We start from the raw sequence: 19,678 nt of genomic DNA on the forward strand, positions 1-19,678 counted from the left end.
TACTCCAATTTGACTTCAAAAATCATGAAAATAAGTAAACAGATCTTAAAAAAAACATAGCCCGAAAAATTCGAAACGACTCGAAATGGAAATCCACTTAAATGCCATCCAACTACTCATCAGACAAAACGTGCCTCCAATAATTTATGATAATCTTGAAATAAAACCATAAACAAAAAAGTTAAAAAAAATCAAATCTATTAAAATATGATAAAAAAATCTGATCAAATTCTGTCAGAAATTGATACCCCAAAAAACTATCTCTGCCACAATTCCTTGATCAAAATAACTAGTAACTACTAAAACAACTTATGAGATTTTTAAAAATACTTGAAGCCAAATCATGAAAAACTAAGTTTTACAAACAACTGACTAAAAAACTGGAAAAAGTTAATATTTTTTAATATTACAAAAGCATATAAATCTAAACAAAAATTCTTTTCAGCCGATAGGGTACCCATATGCTCGCAAAACAATAGGCAAGTCATAATAGGTTAAGAAACTTGTCTAAAGAAAAGCGAAAAACTGCAAAAAAATTAAGAAAATTAGTTCAAATTTTCGACACTTTTCGTCATATTTTTTAAAAAAATACTTCTTATCTACAAAATTGCAACCACGTGTTAACTTAAAATTTCTCAAGTAATAGGGGTATCTTCAATATCCATTTGAGGCAGCAAAAAAACAATAATAGAAAAAAATCGTAAAAATTAGCCCAAAAATCAGCAAAATACATGAAAAACGTCCGAATTAGCATAAATTTCATTTAAATTTTCAGAAACCTTCAAACCACTACCAAACCCAGTCTAAAATTAAAAGAAAAACATAACCAAACCTCTTAACCGAAAAAAATTGACAAAAAACTGCTTTAATATGCCGCACGTGAACAAAAAATTTCGCCCACTTACAGAATTTTTTTTTCACACCTCACTGTCTTGCTCTCTAGAAAACAGCGATATGAACAAAAAACCACTCTCTTTTCGCTCCACTCTTTAATTTGTTCAGCAACAAAATCACTCCAAAATTTTTGAGGCGTTTCATTTCCCACTTCAAAATTCACTCCAATAAAATTAATTTAAAAAAAAGGACTTCTCCAATACTCCTCTTCGAGTCGTAAAAAAAAACAGCGCCCCAATACAATTCAAATTCTTTGAATTGTAAAAAAATTAGGAGCGCTATAATAGCCGCCTGGAATTGAGGACGCGGCTATTAAAAAGCAACAAACTACAAATTTTTGTTGGTAAGGTACTTAAGAACATTATTTTCATCAAACCCCTTCAGAATCAAAGGTGACACATAACACCAATTTTCTCTTGCTTCTAATTTTCAAACAGTGACAAAATTATTTTGAAATTTAAAAAATAGTGAAATGCACTTTAATTACTAAATTTTAATCAAACCTATCAGCCAAGCACAGAAAAAATTCAAAAATATCATTAAATGACAAAAGTTACAAGAAAGTCATCAAAATCATTATTGTTCAGTTAAAATCAACAAACAACCAATCCAAGAGCTTGAACAGGTTGAACCAATTTTTGTGTTTAAAATCTTAGCACTACTAAAACCTATACCTCAAGGTTAGGTTTTCTAAACAGGTTCGGGGAATCGCGTAATTAGAGACTAGTAAGTCCGGTCTTTAACTGTTTATCCTTTTTTTCAGGACTAAAAATCCTAAATCAGTAGACCGCAGGACTAACAAAATTGAGAAAACTTCCTTTGAGACCCATTAGAAATCAACTACAAAAAAGCAACCAGAAACTTGAAAAAAGTCAAAAACAGTAGTTATATTACTCCACGAGAACAAAACTCTCTGAAGTTTGAAATTGAACATCCCTTTAGGTTTTAGAAATCAGTGATAACATACTTGTAAAAGCACGATTAATTGAGATCACTTTGCTGAACAACTGATCTGAATAGAGCAATCAATTAATACTTTTACATAAGGTGTTCCTGATTTTAAAGAATTCATAGACTGTTCAACTTCAAACTATTGATGGAAGTTCAAAATCACTGTCTGCAAGCAAAAAAGATTAGCAGAGGAAAAGTGAAAAAAAAATGACATTCTGAACAAACAATCAGAAAATTGACAAAATGCTTGCTTCAATAAAAACAGCTTCAACTGAACACAGTAGCAAAAAAAGTGCATTAAGAGTCGAAATTTCAGATGAGTAATAAAAAAGTGAAAGCGTTCAGAAAAAATAGTTTAAATATACTCCACTAAGGTGGGAAAAATTGCACTCCAGTAACAAGCGGACAGACGGATCGACAATGAGCTGCTCAGAAAGGAGAGCTGCTTAAGAGACTTCAATTGAATACTACAAAATTAAAATTTGGAAAAAAGTCAGTTTAAGGCACTTTCCATATAATTTCAAAATGTAAACTACTGCCAAATAAATTAGGCTGCTTTCAATTCAGAATGAGAATAACACGCAAAAATCATTTGAAAAATTAAAAAAAATCTACTGGCAGCGCTTTAATAAATTCAGAAAATTTCAGAGCACAGCTAAAAATTCTGAAGGTATAAACTCGGGAACTAATTTACATTACTATTATTATTGATAACTTTGGAAGATTGCCTGGCTGAAACAGACGAACGCACTTACTTAGAACGTTGAATTTCCCTTAGACGACACACGAGAGTGCAGATAGTAGCCAGTTTATGCTTAGTACGGCTAGTCTCCCTATCAATAATAACTCTAAACATGCGAGTCTCAGAAAGTACAGAAGTGATAAGAAATTTAAAAGTGCTCGACACACCGTAAAATAATGCCTTTCCAGCAGCGTTAGTGTACCGCTCACTTAAGAGAATAGCATAAATATAAACATAACCGACAATCGTCGAAAAAATTGCTCTCAAACGACTGGCGAGCACTGGGTGTTCGGGGTTACGGGTGGAATGAGGTGGTGGTGTCGGGGCGAGGGAGAGGAGGAAGTGGTGGAGCAATAGGGCGGGGTTAAAGGGGGTGAGGGCTCATACTGTAAGAGCCACCCTTCCTATCATAAATTTACTTCTCTTAGACGCTACGGTGAAATGCATTCTTAGAGACTAGTAAGCAACAAAGCTCTAAGAGAGCATAACTTCCTCAGGATTTAAACTGTTTATCCCGTTCTTGAGGACAAAAGTCAAAGGGGAAAAATCGGTCAAGCGAAAAATCGCATAAAAAGACTACACCACTACTATAATTGCCACAAACTTCATTTTAGCGCGATCAATGAAACCCGTACGTACATTGGAAAAGTCGTTTTTAATTCTCTCGGTTTTCATCAGTTCATTTCGAATCTTTTCACGAATAGTCATGTTCAATTAACGACAGGCGGTGGCAATTTAATTTAGAGCGGGCGCAGCTTAGAAATGTTTAATGGGTGCGACTCAGCCTGACTCTTCACCACTTCGCTACCTACCTTTGATTTCCTTTCACTCACAACCACTTTAACCAACGAACATTATTTCAAAACGAGCGCAACTTAGATGACTCAAAAATGAAGAACTAAAATGCAAAAAAGTCACTCAAGAAGTTAACAAATATTCTAAAACAAAAGCGTTCAGCGAATACTTTGCATAAAAAAACACGTTTACAATATTGCTTGGAACTTCATTCTAGAGCAATTAAAAAAGATAGTTTATAGCCACATATATTAAAACGGCATATCAATGGAACATAGCTGGCAGGTTGCCAGAAAAAAGCCGCAATAGCTTTGTAGATCTGTAGTCTCAAAAAAACAGTAAAAAAGACAGACCACAAAAAAATCTTCTTTTCATTGAAGGCTGATATAATGTTTTAATTAAAAATCTGTTTAAGTTTTTGCTGCCTCTATTAGCTGCTATCAAATAACCTTCATTTAGAGTGACATACACCCATTTGACCTTATCTTTTTGAATTAAAGTAAATAAAAGTCAATTTCAAAGTGAGGAAGTCATTTTTGAGAGTGAGGTAAGTCAAGTGTGACCAAAAATTTAATCACAGGAATGAAAAAATTCGCTCCACTAAGAGCAAAAAAAGCCGTCACGAACGCACTTCAGTTGAAATTGCATGATCGAATGAACAAAAAGCACATTTGAAGTGGTTGTGACGTCATATGGTCGTAACAAAAAATTTGACGACGAAATAAAAAACATAGCAGGACAAGTCCTGACGTACAATTCAAAGAACTTTCCTTGACTAACCAAAAAACTAGACCTAGAAAAAACTAGGAATGAATTGGGGAAACCATTTCTGAAAAAATCTGAAAAAAAACAAAATAAAACAGAAAATCAATGTCAAAATGACGCTAGCGAGAACAAAAACCACTAGCGAGAAATGTAAATTTGATTCTAACAAAGAACGAGGCCTTGGAGGAACTATGAATGGATCGGGAAAACAAAAGTGAACATAGCCGACTAACGTCGGGCGAATTGCTCTCAAACGACCGGTGAGCGGTCGTTTGAGAGTCTCCAAAAAGTTTGAGCTGTGAAACAGAGCTGAAAGGCTCTAAGAGCACTTAATGCCCGCTGGGCGCTACCTGTTTATCCCGTTTTTGAGGACGAAAAGTCAAAATCGTCAGACGAAAAATCGGTCAAACGAAAAATCGCATAAAAAAAGACCAACAAGATTAATATAATTGCTACAAACTTCGTTGAGAGCAATTAAAAATGCCCCATGTAAAAAAAAACCACTAGCGAGAAAGCGATTCAAACACTGTTTTCTTACTCTACTTAAAAGTTAGAGCGAAAAAATTTTACGCCGTAAACCACTCGGGTTTTCGCTCCATTTCCTGTTTCGGCGTGACCAAAATCCAATTTTCCTTCAAAAATCATGGAAATGTGTGAACAGATCTTAAAAAAAAACATAACCGGAAGAATTCCGGAAACAACTTGAAGTGGATATCCATTTAAATGCCATCCAACTACTCGTCAGACAAAACGTGCCTCCACTAATTTATGATTATTTTTAAACAAACCTTAGAACAAAAAAGTAAAAATAATACAATCAAATCTGTTAACATTCACTCCAAAAAATTGATTAAACATACCCGGCAGATTGCCGGAAAATAGCCGCCGTTTCTTCCAATAAGCATGATTGGGATTGAAAGAATAGAAGATATTGAGAAAAAAAGATTTTTGTACTAAATTATTATTTAAGTCCGATTTATTTTGATGGCATTTCGTAGTTGAACATACTTCTGTTTCTTAGAGAGAAGCTACAGGGACTACTATCAATACCAATAAGCATTAGAGATGTAACTAATATTTATAGGAACGACGTTCAAATAGCGGGCACCTAAAATTGGGCTTTATCCCGTTTAATTCTGACTTCAATTTTTTAAACTGACTCTGATCATTTTGAATTGATTTGCTGAGCAATTGATGTTCGAAATCACTTTTAGCGGAATGAGAGAAGAGATAAACTAGCCTAGAGAAGTCAAAAAGATTTCACGCAAAATGTTTGAGAAAGCAGCAAAATGAGGTAAAGCGAAAAAAGTTTTTGTTCGACGAAGTAAAAAAAAACATAGCAGCACAATTCCTCACGGACAATTCAAAGAATTTTCATTGACTAGACAAAAAATTAGACCAAGAACAGACTGAGTGAATTGGGAAAACCATTTCTAAAAAACAGTTAAAAAAACAGAAAATCAATGTCAAACTGCCGCATGTGAACAGAAAAACCATAAGCGAGAAATCGAAATATGTTTCAAACAAAAAACTAGGCCTAAAATGAGCTGTGAATGGATTGGGAAAACCACTTAGAAAATTATCCGATCCAAAAAATCGACAAAACAGTAAAAATCAGAGTGAAATTGCCGCATGTGAACAAAAAACCACTACCGAGAAACCGAATTTTTGTTCAAACACCACTTTCGCACTCTACTTTAAAATTAGAGCGAAAAAAATTCACGCCGCAAACCACTCGCTTTTTCGCTCCATTTCCTGTTTCGGCGTGACCAAAATCACTACTCTAATTTGACTTCAAAAATCATGAAAATGTGTGAACATCTCAAAAAAAAGACAGCGCCCCAATACAATTCAAATTCTTTGAATTGTAAAAAATAGGAGCGCTACAATAGCCGGCTGAGAAGATGAGGGCGGCTATTAAAAAAGGACTTCTCCAATACTGCTCTTTGAGTCGTAAAAAGACAGCGCCCCATTACAATTCAAATTCTTTGAATTGTAAAAAAAAACAAGAGAAGCGCAATAATAGCCCCAGCTATCGCTGTGCGGCTATTTATAACTGTAGCACGTGTCAAATTAATTTGCAGGAAAAAGTCTCCTAGCGAGCCAATTGCATAGCTAAGGTAATGGGATCTTCCGAATACTTTTTAAAACACTTCGGGAATCCAGGAATTATTAAAAATGTTAGTTAAAAAGAGATCTGCGTTTTCACAGCTTTGTGTATTTTCATTTGATCACGTACATTGCATAATCTACGCCGAAAGAGAACCATAAAAGTTGGAAATTAATTGGGTCAAGGAACAAACCAGTTTGGATGGGGAGGCTTCTAGTTGGCACATACGGTGTTTGCAATACAATACTTCCAGATTTTGCCCATCCTGACGGTATCGTCTGAGCCTGTTCCTGAGGTAGTGACAAGTGATCGGAGGAGGTCTGTGCCGCCGTTGAGTTCTTGTTCTTTGCACGGTGGTCAGAAGATGATTTCGACTCGGTTGTCGTAGTTTGATTTCTAATGACTTTTCTAACAGTAGTTGGCGTAGAGTTGGTCCTAAACGACCGACTGTAATTGACTGCCAAACTGACAGTAGATCTGCTAGTTGACACAGACTCATTTGCCGATGTCGATAAGGCTCTAGACGGTGTCGTCGCTGTCGAAAACAAAGACCCTTGCGACATATCTCTCGACGATGATCCTAATTCGGGAAAATCTTCCGAATCAAGGTCTAAAACTGGACCGCGGTGGATGCTCAGAGGAATTAAACCTGGAATTCTACCCGGCTGTTCAGAGCTGGAAGATTGGTTTTGGTTGATGGACTCAGATGAGCTGATTTGGTTCTTGCTACCTCCAGACTTCCGTCTCTAAAACAGCAGGAATAAAATTAGCCTCAGCTTTCACAATAAATCAAGGTAATAAACACTTAAATCAAAAATCTTAAAACGGCAAGTGTTACAAACATTCAGTAACGTTTAGAAGAAAAATTTACCATCAAAACTTTATAGGTTTTCATTGTTGGAGTTAAATGTTGTAATCGTGCTTAGAGAGCTAAGTAATTGTTACAAAAATTTGTATGCAGCTCAAACCGTTTTTGGCTTTTGCCAACTATTAATGTTTCTGTTGCCAAGTAAGGCTCAAATTTTGCCTTGAGATAAAAATTTTGCCAGTTCTGCCATCTGGTTAAGATTTTTGGCTATAAAAATATACCCACCAGGCGGTGACCGCCGTATTGGCCGACAGGGCGTTTAGCCGACAACCAAAAAATGAGAAATTTAGCCGACAATTTAAGTAAAATGAGCAATAAAACTTATTCTGAAGCTGTGATTGGCCAATTTAAAACACTATTTCGTAGGCGGACAAATATACCGCAGTTTTTTCATCGACTAGTGTAACGAAGGTCTATCAACTAGCGTAACAAAGGTATTTAACCACATCTGGCCATGCCTCGCTGGCCATGGCCATGCCTCGCGGGCCATGGCCATGCCTCAGCGGCCCGTGGGACTTGATATGAATCTATCACAACCGAACTACTGATCAATGAGACTTTTATGACCAATTATGATAAAATTGTCGGCTAAATTTCCCATTTTTTCCTTGTCGGCTAAACGCCCTGCCGGCCAATTTTCCTAGCACCCCACCAGGCAATGCTTCAACATGCAGTGACGTTGCAGCTCTTGAAAATTTTTTGTTCTACTGAGACACTCAGCTTGCATAGCTAAAAAAAAAACTCGCGTATTTTATGTTTTTATTTAATGTTCGATTTCTTCTTCTTCATAAGTTTGAACAGAAACGCTGTTTGAGTTGTTGTAACAATTAATTTGTGCCATTACCAAGTTAATTTTAACGTTATGAACAAAAATGTTCTTTTTGACAAAACCAAGACAAAACTTCAAAAAATACATAGTTTTTTTTCTAATTTTAGTCTTCATTATGTAGGTGTTTGTTAAACTCAGTTAAAATCATTCTCTGATCAAATGTTGAAACTCAGACAAAAGCGATAAGCAGAGAGGGCATCAAAGATGAAGCGCATCCATTCACATCAACAAAATATTTTCAACTGAAGGGTAAATATTTCAAGTGAAAAAATATTTTTGTGAAGGGCAAAAATAAAATTGGGCGTAAATATCAGATTCAATCAAATCGTTTCCATTCCATGTCATTTTTTTCCAAAAAGGAGACCTATTCCTGCTGCCTAACAAAGCGGAATTTTTTTTTACAAATATAAACATTGCGATGCTACAGTGATTCAATAGAGTGAGCTTCAATATGAATGTGGGATCAGTCTCTTTCCTGCTCTTTTCCAAGTACATCATTTTCGGTAAGAAAGAATAACCAAAAAATACTTACCGACCGCCTCCGATTCCGTTTGACGCTCTGTCCGCCACAACTGCAGCTTTCAGCACCTGATGTAGTGATGTCGTCCATAGAGGATGCCCCAGTAGTAGTGTTGCAACAGCTCATGGCTGAATGATAGCCTCTGTTGTGGAGAGTCGAAGGGGGAGGTCCTCTGTTCCCCTTTCCAGGGAAGTGATTTGAGGGAAATGAGAACTCCCTGGAAGCATTACTGCACATATTAAGCTGCTTCGGGCTACATGCAAAACTATTACAATTGGTAACAGCGTTTTTGATGTTGGTATACTGGGCACAGTGAGGTTCTTGGCTGCAATTGCTACTCTGGCTGCAGAAGTTATTGGTATTCACTGTAGAATGACAGTTTTGAGACCAGTTGCCACATGTGGTGACATCGGAATTATGGGCGAGTGGCGAACCAAACTGAAACTGATGCGGACTATGGCAACAAAAAGATTCAATCTGAGATCCACCACTAGGGTACACCTGTATTTGATTGACAGGCGGGGACAAGGGCTCCAATACAATATGAGGTGGCTGCAGTGTTGTTGCTTGTGACGTCAATGAAGTGTTGACAGGGTGTAGGTATGTGACGGGTTGAGCTGCCACATTCGATATTACTGTCGCAGGTGCAGCTATCAACTGGTCGTGTCCACTAGGTACAGAATGCATGTATGGTGCAGTAGCGGGAATCATTGCAGTTCCAGGAGGAGGCGGGGGTGGGTAATTTGAGAAGTTGTTTGGGCTCAATTCCATACTCAAAGTACTGTACGGGTAGTAATATGGTTGATATGAGCTAAAAGACAAACTATCTTGTCACACAAGCACTTCATTTTACAGTAACTGACTCAGCTGCGCGCTTCGTCTTGGCTGGATTTTCTACATACTTTTCTACATACATGATTTTTGTGGTATGGCTTTCCTTGGTACGTGTGAAACGGGTAAACGGATTATTTCAAAAACAAACAAAGGGAATGACATGGGATTGTTTCTCTCTAATTGTGATGAAGGTTTGCAATAAACAGGCGGCTCAATTGAATAATGCTTTGATTCAAAAATGGGTAATAACGCACATCCTAAGCAGTGACTCAAGCTAGTATACTTACATTGCTGAGAACCAGTAGTACTTGCTAAATCAAAAAAAATAGAGCATACATTTAAAAAGCATGATTTCGTAAATTCCATCTAATTAAACAGGCAAAAGTACCATATTCCGATACATTAAAAAACAATAAACCTCCCTCAAAAACTAGCACTAGTGGCAATATCCGCAACTTTTCATAAATAGGCCCGCCTTCCAACTATTTTCTATTTGCATTTGATTTAGACCACCATCCGTGCCAACGGCCGATGTTTAAGTTGCCGTGTGAAGTGAAACATGACAATGGAATTCTTCAAAGTTCTCCAAAATGAAAATCTTTCGCAAATCCGAAAACCATTCCCACCCTTATTTGTGCAAACAGTGAAATTAAGTTTGAAGAAAACAAATACCGCCATTTCAGTAAGTTTTACCAAAATCAGAGGAAATTGCAGAAAAAATTGAGATATTTTTCCCAGTTGCCTTCAAATGACGTCAAAGCTATATCTCTGATAAGAAATTTCAAAAATTATCAAATGTCAGTCGTAATAGTCAAATATCAGTACAGACAGACTGGCGCTAATTTGTCAACCTAAAGATAAACAAAATTATATTAATAAATATTTTCATAACCTCGTTAACGTCAGCAATTTCAAGTCAGTGATCGATCCAGTCAGTGATCGATCTAAAATCTGAAGATATTGCACTAGTTAAACCTGTTATCCAAAAAAAACTGAGACAAAAGCCAAGCTAGGTAAAAAAGAAGGTATCAAATTTAGAAACAAATTGCACGGCAAACAGTGCCATTCTATATTTATAACAACACAACTCAAGTTCAATACAGCTTCACTTGACTTAATGGATTGCAACAACTGAGACAAGAAATTTTAGTTTAGGTTTGCTTTGAAATAATATATACTATATAGTAGTCGGGATCTTTGCTCTAGTTTAACAGAAATGGATAAAGTATAATATAAAGTCAATATAATTTTACTTTAAATGAGGACAATTCTTAAAAAAAACCCACAACTTTAAGGCCGCAATGCAGAAAACGATCAAAAAACCAACTAAAAAACTGGGATCCACAGACATTAATTTGAGATTGTTCCACATCTCGATCTAAATTAAAAACAAGAACAATGTGATTCAAAAGTGGTTTCGTTTTTGATAGTCATTTTTGATTTTCAGTCGACTCAGTAGAAACTCAGCCCAGCCAAAACTCTCCATAATTACCCATCTAACAAAAATTCAACGTTTTGGTAGGAATCTGAAACTTGCGATTCAGATTCATCCCTGGCAAACGGCCTTCATTAGAAACACAAAAATCTTGCTTCCAAGCAGTGCACCAAAGCTAACAAGGAAGCTCGCTAAAGTGCGATGAAACATAATGTTCCGCCCTCGCTGAGCCACAACCTCGTCTCACTTGCGTTCCGATTGAAGCAGATATAGACTGCCTTGAAGGAAGTAGTTCAGATTTTATTTAAACTTTCAACTTTACCTCAAGTAAAATACAAATTTTACCAGAGAACTAAAATATCAAAAAAATCAACTTCTATCCCATTTTCAAACTACATCTCAAACCTTAAGGTAGCGAATAAATAATAGCAAGTTGCAAGAGTCCTCTATTTAAATTCGACTAGAAATTAAGTTCTCAATTTAGACTTATAAGAAATGATGGAAAAAATTGAACTCTGCACTCTCATATCTAAATTGAGAATGCAAAATCTGTTCGAATTACCTAGAGTCCACCACAGGTTAAGGCACGATTGAAGTGAAGTATCTTTTGGGGTCCCTGGAACTTATCAAAAAAAGTTCTAGCAGATTGGTTATAAATTCATAAAAACAAAAATGCAACAAAACAGAAAAATTCCTGAAACTGCAATTTCATTGAAAAATTTTTGCGCTTAAAAATAAAACACCAAAAAAGACTCAGTAAATTCTAAAAAACTAAAACCACTAAACAAAAAAACAGAGTTTGAGTACGAAGCAGCTAAGCCATTTTGACAGAGATTAGTTTACGAGTCTACTAAACAATATTGAAATGGCAATCATTTTCCAAACTGTTATAAAATGTTTGAGAACAATTCTTTGTCAAATGGATACAGTCAAAACCTTCAATCACGTTTCTTTAAAAAACTAATTTGATTTGTAAGAAATCCAACAAACTGATAAATACAATTCTAAAGAACAAAAATCGACCAAAGAAACCAAATGAGTGAAAAACGAAATACAAAAAAAACTCAATTCTCCCTTTTTAACAAATATATTGCGTCATTTTATATCTACGATTAGCTCTCACATGAAAAAGAAGTTTAGCTAAAGACTCCTATTAATTGAGCTCAAAACTTCGAAGAGATTGATTGAAGGGCAACACAGCAAAAAAATGGTCAGAACTAAAAATGCAAAAAAAACTTTTTTGAAAAATTGTTGTTCAGTCAAAAAACTGATCACTATGAACTCCAGCCAATCATGAACTTATTTTAAGTCACTACTGCGATCAGCGATAAAATTCTTTCGCGAGACCGACAAAACAACAGAAAAGAACATTTAAAGTGAAAACTAAAAATATATAAACGTTTAGTTAAACAAATGGTTTCAAAGTAATCAATAACATGAAACTTAAAAACAAACAAAATATAGGTTTATTATATCTTCATATAACGAGATCCCTCACTATTAAAGACTATTAACATTACGGAATAAGAAAAAAATGGACAAAACTTTCTTGTATCTACCAATTCAGAAAACAGCGTCTATGCACCATTCAAACTATTACGTTAAGAACTCCCATTAACCTGAATCAGTAATTCGAATTTCGAAATTTTACTTTCATACATTCTTAAAACAGGAAAGACAAGTACAAAGTTTAATACTAGAGAGATAAAATCCCTCCATTTCAAGAAAATGAGTACTAGAGCAAATGGAAAATCGGAGATTAATAGAGCAAATGGGAAATCGGAGATTAATTAAATCGAACTCAATTTTTCAATATGTAACAAAGAAAAGTGTAGCAAAAAACTTTTACCAAATAATAAGAAATGAGATCCAGAAATCAACACCTTCCCGTCTTGACACTGAAACTAAACTGTACAGTCTCTCTGAGTATTAAATTCATAATTACTCTGCTTGCTTGTCATCTTATTAAATTCGATTGAAATCTGAAAGCTCGGTTAACGCAAATTAGAAGAAGTAGACAAGCTAGATAATCACAAGCTAGATAATCTAAGGAATAAGTTCCAATAAAAGCAAATACCGAGCAATCCACTCAAAACGAAAAACCTGATTAAAACTCCTCGTGGAAAATTTCAAGCACTACAGTTACTCAGAACAAATGGTACTTAGCACAAACGGTCGAGCATGAAGCAGCCAAAGCCTCTAGTCAATCAGAATAGTTTACAATTAAAAAATATAACGCCAAATTTCTATAATCTGTTATCATTTTTGAAACAAAAATTTAAAAAGCACCCGTAGGCAAATGGACACGTTCAAATATTCAACTAAACTCCCCACAAAGCCAACTGGTCTCAGAAGCAATCAAAACAATTCAACATTTCAATTATAAAAAAAAAAATTTAAGCAAAATGATTGAAAAACCGAATAGACAAAACCAAAATTTACGAAAATAAACGGCGTCAATTTTATATCTATTATAAGCTCTCATTTTGAAAAGCTATTTACGTTAGGATATGCCTCATCATTCACTTATGATGACTTCAATAGATGAGAATGAGGCGCAAGACAACAAAAAACAACAAAAACAGTTAGAACACAAAATTCAATCATTTTTGTTAATTTTTTTCACAAAAACTCTGATGTATACACTCATGCTCCTGATAAGCTGTTTCATCCACAAATGAAGTCAGTGAAACCTACTGTCACTCAGACGAGGAGAGAAGAACTGTAGAAAAACATCTAGTCGAAACTAAAACTTAACTAAAATTTCACTACAACAAACAGTTGCAAAGTAACCAATGCCATAAATTATAAATTGACACCACGATAAGGAACATTTCTAACTCATCATAATATCAATGGGAGCTGTCATTGTCAACATAGGTACTCAGTAATAAAACAACAAAACAGCTAGATTGTCAGAAAACGCCCGACATAGCTTAGTAGATCTGCAGTCCAAAAGAGTAAACGCAAGACCAAAAAATTTCTTTTAATGAATGTTTTGACGTTATACTTTATACTTTAAAAAACTTTATAGCTTATTGCTGCTTCTATTAGCTGCTCTCAAAAGCCGTCAACTATAGTGACACACTCTCACTTGAATTAGAATGAGAGACAGTCACTCGACATACTCACATGAATTTCAGAGTGAGGAAGACATTTGTGAGAGTGATGTAAGTCTTGTGAGACCAAAAATAAACAAAAACCTTGCTCCACTAAGAGTGAAAGACGTCACGCATGCAATCCAGAGGAAATTGTATGAACGAATGACCAGAAAGAAGATTTGAATTCATTGTGAGGTCATATTGTCGTAGCAACATCTTGACGAAAAAATTAAAAAACCAAGGCCAATAATAGCACCACCCATCGCTTTGCGGCTCTGAAGAAAAAAGGACAAATTTTAAAAAAATTTAAATAAAACTGTATCAAGGACAATTAAATCATAGTTAGTTGCCCAGATAAAAATTTCAATAACACCATATTACCACCTTTAAAACCATTGCATGGCAATTAGCATTCTTCACAAGAACAAAAATCGACCAAAGAAACCAAATGAGTGAAAAACGAAATACAAAAAAACTCAATTCTCCCTTTTTAACAAATATATTGACTCATTTTATATCTACGATTAGCTCTCACATGAAAAAGAAGTTTAGCTAAAGACTCCTATTAATTGAGCTCAAAACTTCGAAGAGATTGATTGAAGGGCAACACAGCAAAAAAATGGTCAGAACTAAAAATGCAAAAAAAAACTTTCTTGAAAAATTGTTGTTCAGACAAAAAACTGATCACTATGAACTCCAGCCAATCATGAACTTATTTAAAGTCGTTACTGCGATCAACGATAAAATTCTTTCGCGAGACCGACAAAACAACAGAAAAGAACATTTAAAGTGAAAACTAAAAATATATAAACGTTTAGTTAAACAAATGGTTTCAAAGTAATCAATAACATGAAACTTAAAAACAAACAAAATATAGGTTTATTATATCTTCATATAACGAGATCCCTCACTATTAAAGACTATTAACATTACGGAATAAGAAAAAAATGGACAAAACTTTCTTGTATCTACCAATTCAGAAAACAGCGTCTATGCACCATTCAAACTATTACGTTAAGAACTCCCATTAACCTGAATCAGTAATTCGAATTTCGAAATTTTACTTTCATACATTCTTAAAACAGGAAAGACAAGTACAAAGTTTAATACTAGAGAGATAAAATTACTCCATTTCAAGAAAATGAGTACTGGAGCAAATCGAAAATCGGAGATTAAAATGAACTCAATTTTTCAATATGTAACAAAGAAAAGTGTAGCAAAAAACTTTTACCAAATAATAAGAAATGAGATCCAGAAATCAACACCTTCCCGTCTTGACACAAACTAAACTGTACAGTCTCTCTGAGTATTAAATTCATAATTACTCTGCTTGCTTGTCATCTTATTAAATTCGATTGAATTCTGAAAGCTCGGTTAACGCAAATTAGAAGAAGTCCACAAGCTAGATAATCACAAGCTAGATAATCTAAGGAATAAGTTCCAATAAAAGCAAATACCGAGCAATCCACTCAAAACGAAAAAAAACCTGATTAAAACTCCTCGTGGAAATTTTCAAGCACTACAGTTACTCAGAACAAATGGTACTTAGCACACACGGTCGAGCATGAAGCAGCCAAAGCCTCTAGTCAATCAGAATAGTTTACAAGTAAAAAATATAACGCCAAATTTCTATAATCTGTTATCATTTTTGAAACAAAAATTTAAAAAGCACCCGTTGACAAATGGACACGTTCAAATATTCAACTAAACTCCCCACAAAGCCAACTGGTCTCATAAGCAATCAAAACAATTCAACACTTCAATTATAAAAAAAATTTAAGCAAAATGATTGAGAAACCGAATAGACAAAACCAAAATTTACGAAAATAAACGGCGTCAATTTTATATCTATTATAAGCTCTCATTTTGAAAAGCTATTTACGTTAAGATATGCCTCATCACTCACTTATGATGACTTCAATAGATGAGATTGAGGCGCAAGACAACAAAAAACAACAAAAACAGTTAGAACACAAAATTCAATCATTTTTGTTAATTTTTTTTCACAAAAACGCTGATGTATACACTCATGCTCCTGATAAGCTGTTTCATCCACAAATGAAGTCAGTGAAACCAACTGTCACTCAGACGAGGAGAGAAGAACTGTAGAAAAACATCTACAGTCGAAACTAAAACTTAACTAAAATTTCACTACAACAAACAGTTGCAAAGTAACCAATGCCATAAATTATAAACTGACACCACGATAAGGAACATTTGTAACTCATCATAATATCAACGGAGCTGTCATTGTCAACATAGGTACTCAGTAATAAAACAACAAAACAGCTAGATTGTCAGAAAACGCCCAACATAGCTTAGTAGATCTGCAGTCCAAAAGAGTAAACGCACCAGACCAAAAAAATTCTTTTAATGTTTTGACGTTATACTTTATACTTTGATTAAAACTTTATAGCTTATTGCTGCTTCTATTAGCTGCTCTCAAAAGCCGTCAACTATAGTGACACACTCTCACTTGAATTAGAATGAGAGACAGTCACTCGACATACTCACATGAATTTCAGAGTGAGGAAGACATTTGTGAGAGTGATGTAAGTCTTGTGAGACCAAAAATAAACAAAAACCTTGCTCCACTAAGAGTGAAAGACGTCACGCATGCAATCCAGAGGAAATTGTATGAACGAATGACCAGAAAGAAGATTTGAATTCATTGTGAGGTCATATTGTCGTAGCAACATCTTGACGAAAAAATTAAAAAACCAAGGCCAATAATAGCACCACCCATCGCTTTGCGGCTCTGAAGAAAAAAGGACAAATTTAAAAAAAATTTAAATAAAACTGTGTCAAGGACAATAAAATCATAGTTAGTTGCCCAGATAAAAATTTCAACAACACCATATTACCACCATTAAAACCATTGCATGGCAATTAGCATTCTTCACAAGAAGACCAGGAAAAAACAGTCAAATGAACTCAAAAAATAAAAAAGAAATACATCTATAGACTTAAAAATCAAGTTCCAATTCCAAATCTTTTCTATTCTTTAAAACCACGATGAGACAAAAATAGCCTTAATATCATTTCAGGTTTACTAAAACGCAAAAAGATAAAACAAAATGGGGCAAAAAGTAACCAACATTTTTTAAAATGCCCAAAATGTGAACAAAATCAGTGTGAAATCTTAACAGAAACTTTAAACCTCGATAACTCCTGGCAAAATACGAAATTTTTGAAAGGCTTTTCAATTTCAAACTGTGGTTGGCGGGCTTTCTAATGATCTACTCAAAACTCTGTGCGTGAAATATACCGATCGGCCAAAATTGACTGAGCAAAATCCCCAGTTGAGCATATAGTTCCTCTCCTTAAAAGTGGGGTCAGAACAATAATTTCGACATAGATTGAAACTAGGTATGCATCAGAAAGTTAATTTCCATTTGATAACAAAAGTTGCATATACTTTTCGACGTCACACCCCAACATTTCGTACAATTGTGTAGATAATGCTAAAACTCTCGACAAACAAACCTCAAAAGCACCTGCAAAAATGAGTTCAAATGAAATAACTTCTGCGTGCATCCAATTGTGCCGCAGTCATCTTTGGAGACAGCTAACAAATTAAGCTGAAAGTAGCGCTAACATACGCTTAAAAATAGCCAATTTGAATAAAATAGTCGAAAATTAAGAATTCTTATATTAAGCACGCAACACTCAAAAACCTACATGTCAAATAAAATAATTACGAACAGCTTTCTATTAATTAAATTTACACGCACCTCGAGAGATGAAGAAATACGCTTAGAACATCAACGGATGATATTTATTCGGCAACCAATGTGGGTGGGCGAGATCAACAATTACTTTGCATAACTATAGATGTACCATTGTCATCGAATTAGAAAAAGATATGGATTTTCCGGGGTTGAAAAGCACTCCACAAATTGTTCACAGAACTCAGACACGCACACTAATATTGTGAAACATTTTGAAATATACTTATTTATTTGTCACGCACGCAATCCAGCGGGAATTGCACGAACGAATGAAAGGAAAGAAGATTTGAAGTGATTGTGACGTCATATTGTCGTAGCAAAAGTCTTGACGACAAAATTGAAAAACCAGGAGAAGGCCAATAACAGCCCCACCTATCGCTTTGCGGCTATTAGGAAAAAAAAGACCACATTTACAAAATTTTAAAGAAAACTGTCAAATAAATGTGGGTGGGCGAGATCAACAATTACATTGCATAACTATATATGTATCACTGTTATCGATTAGAAAAAGATATGCATTTTTCAGGGGTGAAAAGAACTCCAGAAATTGGTTCACAAAACTAAGCCACGCACACTAATATTGTAAAAAAAAAGATATTTGGAAACAAAATGGGCAGGGAGCAGAAAATGAACAAAACCAACAAAATTTATCCACCGAGAAAAACATTCTGGTTTAAAATACTGTTAATACCAAAATTTAGCTTCTCCGGGCTATCTTATTGGGCTATTTTCTTGTAAAAACTGACAGGTTTCAAGCACTAGAACAATAATTGATTGATTTTCAATCGTTCCTTTGTTGTGTTAGAATAGTCCATAGTTTAATTTCCAGGCAAAAATTGTTAACATAGACTTTTAATTGCTTTTCATGGTGTCCATTTTTCCATTTTATATACCGTTGAAACCAATAAAATAAGCTTTCGTCAATTCAATTCTTTTACAACGCTCATAGCTAAAATTAATCTTTTGAATCATCACAAAAACAAGCTGAGAGAAGCAATACGTGTGATGGCTTACTAAGCTGATGCTGGTGACGTTGATAGCAGTAGAGGAGCTTCATTTCCACCTGACTGTACAGGGGCGGGCGGAGGAGGCGGCATATTCGCCCCACTGTAATACTCCATTGGGACTGGATTCACTGGCACAAAGTTGCTTACACTGCTACTATTATTACTGCAACTACGTAATTGTTGTCCACTCTGAACAAGTGTTGAGGTGGACCGATCTGTCCCCTTGCTCTCTGCGGAAATAACCTCCGTCGCTGATTCAGCCACCGTGTTCATGGTTTACAAGTCGCAATCCCACGCTTAACATTTCTCAAAACATTGACGCCCAATTGAGTTCTTAATATAGCCAGCCATGCCAGACTATATCTGCATACGTAATTGCGACGAACTTGGATTAGCACGTGGTTACACGTCCAGTGCTTTCTCATTCCAGAGCCAAAATCCTGGCAATCTAACAGTGTTCGCCTGTTCCACGGCATGCAACAATTTGTAGTTTCTGCTCGAGGGTATGAAGCCGGATAAATAAGCGATTGCGCGAAATTCGAACCAGTTCTAGTCCCAAACTATCATAAACATAATATCCAGAGGGTATTCTCAAAGTTCAGTCACAATTGCGTACGCACATACCAACAGATCGACTCGCTACGCATGTATAAACTGAAACTAATTTGCCACAAGGTGAAATATTAATGTGGAGCGCAGTCGATGTGCATGTAGGAAATTTTATGAATAAATTATGAAAGCGGATATTGCAGACGTTACACAGTTTGAAAGGATTTAAGTGTTGAAGTAAACGCTAGTACAATAATAAGTGACTCTTTAGTTCAAACTGTACTTTCCATCAATTACTTAAAAAAGTGATGTTGAAATGAAAATTAGATGAAAGCTGCCAAATCAAAGAAATCGGCAAGAGAACACAACTGTCAGATATCGCACTGGTCTTCTACATCAAATACAAACAGCAACAAAAGTCAGACTGTTCAATTCAGAGTCGATCATTGATCTCTATACGGCAAAAGGACTAAAATGGCGAGAAATTCAATTCAAACTAAATTTCACTTTTTTTCCAGTGGCCAATAGTGTAATTTATAACCACCGC

General features: G+C 35.2%; 1 protein-coding gene across 2 annotated transcripts in view; it reads right to left on the bottom strand.

Annotated features, from left to right (window-relative positions):
* LOC142344584 (uncharacterized) overlaps positions 1-19,444 on the bottom strand; it is a 58,433-nt gene extending 38,989 nt beyond the window's left edge. Inside the window, exons 1-4 of one of the 2 annotated variants that reach the window (XM_075396367.1) lie at positions 18,590-19,444; positions 9,596-9,619; positions 8,487-9,285; positions 6,451-7,003 (exon numbers count right to left, since the gene is read on the bottom strand). In XM_075396367.1, coding sequence (XP_075252482.1) covers positions 6,451-7,003; positions 8,487-9,285; positions 9,596-9,619; positions 18,590-18,855 — 1,642 coding nt within the window. In that variant the 5' untranslated portion in view covers positions 18,856-19,444. The remainder of the gene's footprint in view (positions 1-6,450; positions 7,004-8,486; positions 9,286-9,595; positions 9,620-18,589) is intronic. The other variant, XM_075396368.1, reaches the window with a different exon arrangement.
* Between the last annotated feature and the right edge of the window lie 234 nt (positions 19,445-19,678).

This window comes from Convolutriloba macropyga, chromosome 8, assembly GCF_964194025.1.
Source record: "Convolutriloba macropyga chromosome 8, txConMacr16.3, whole genome shotgun sequence".
Classification (NCBI taxonomy): Eukaryota; Metazoa; Xenacoelomorpha; order Acoela; family Convolutidae; genus Convolutriloba; species Convolutriloba macropyga.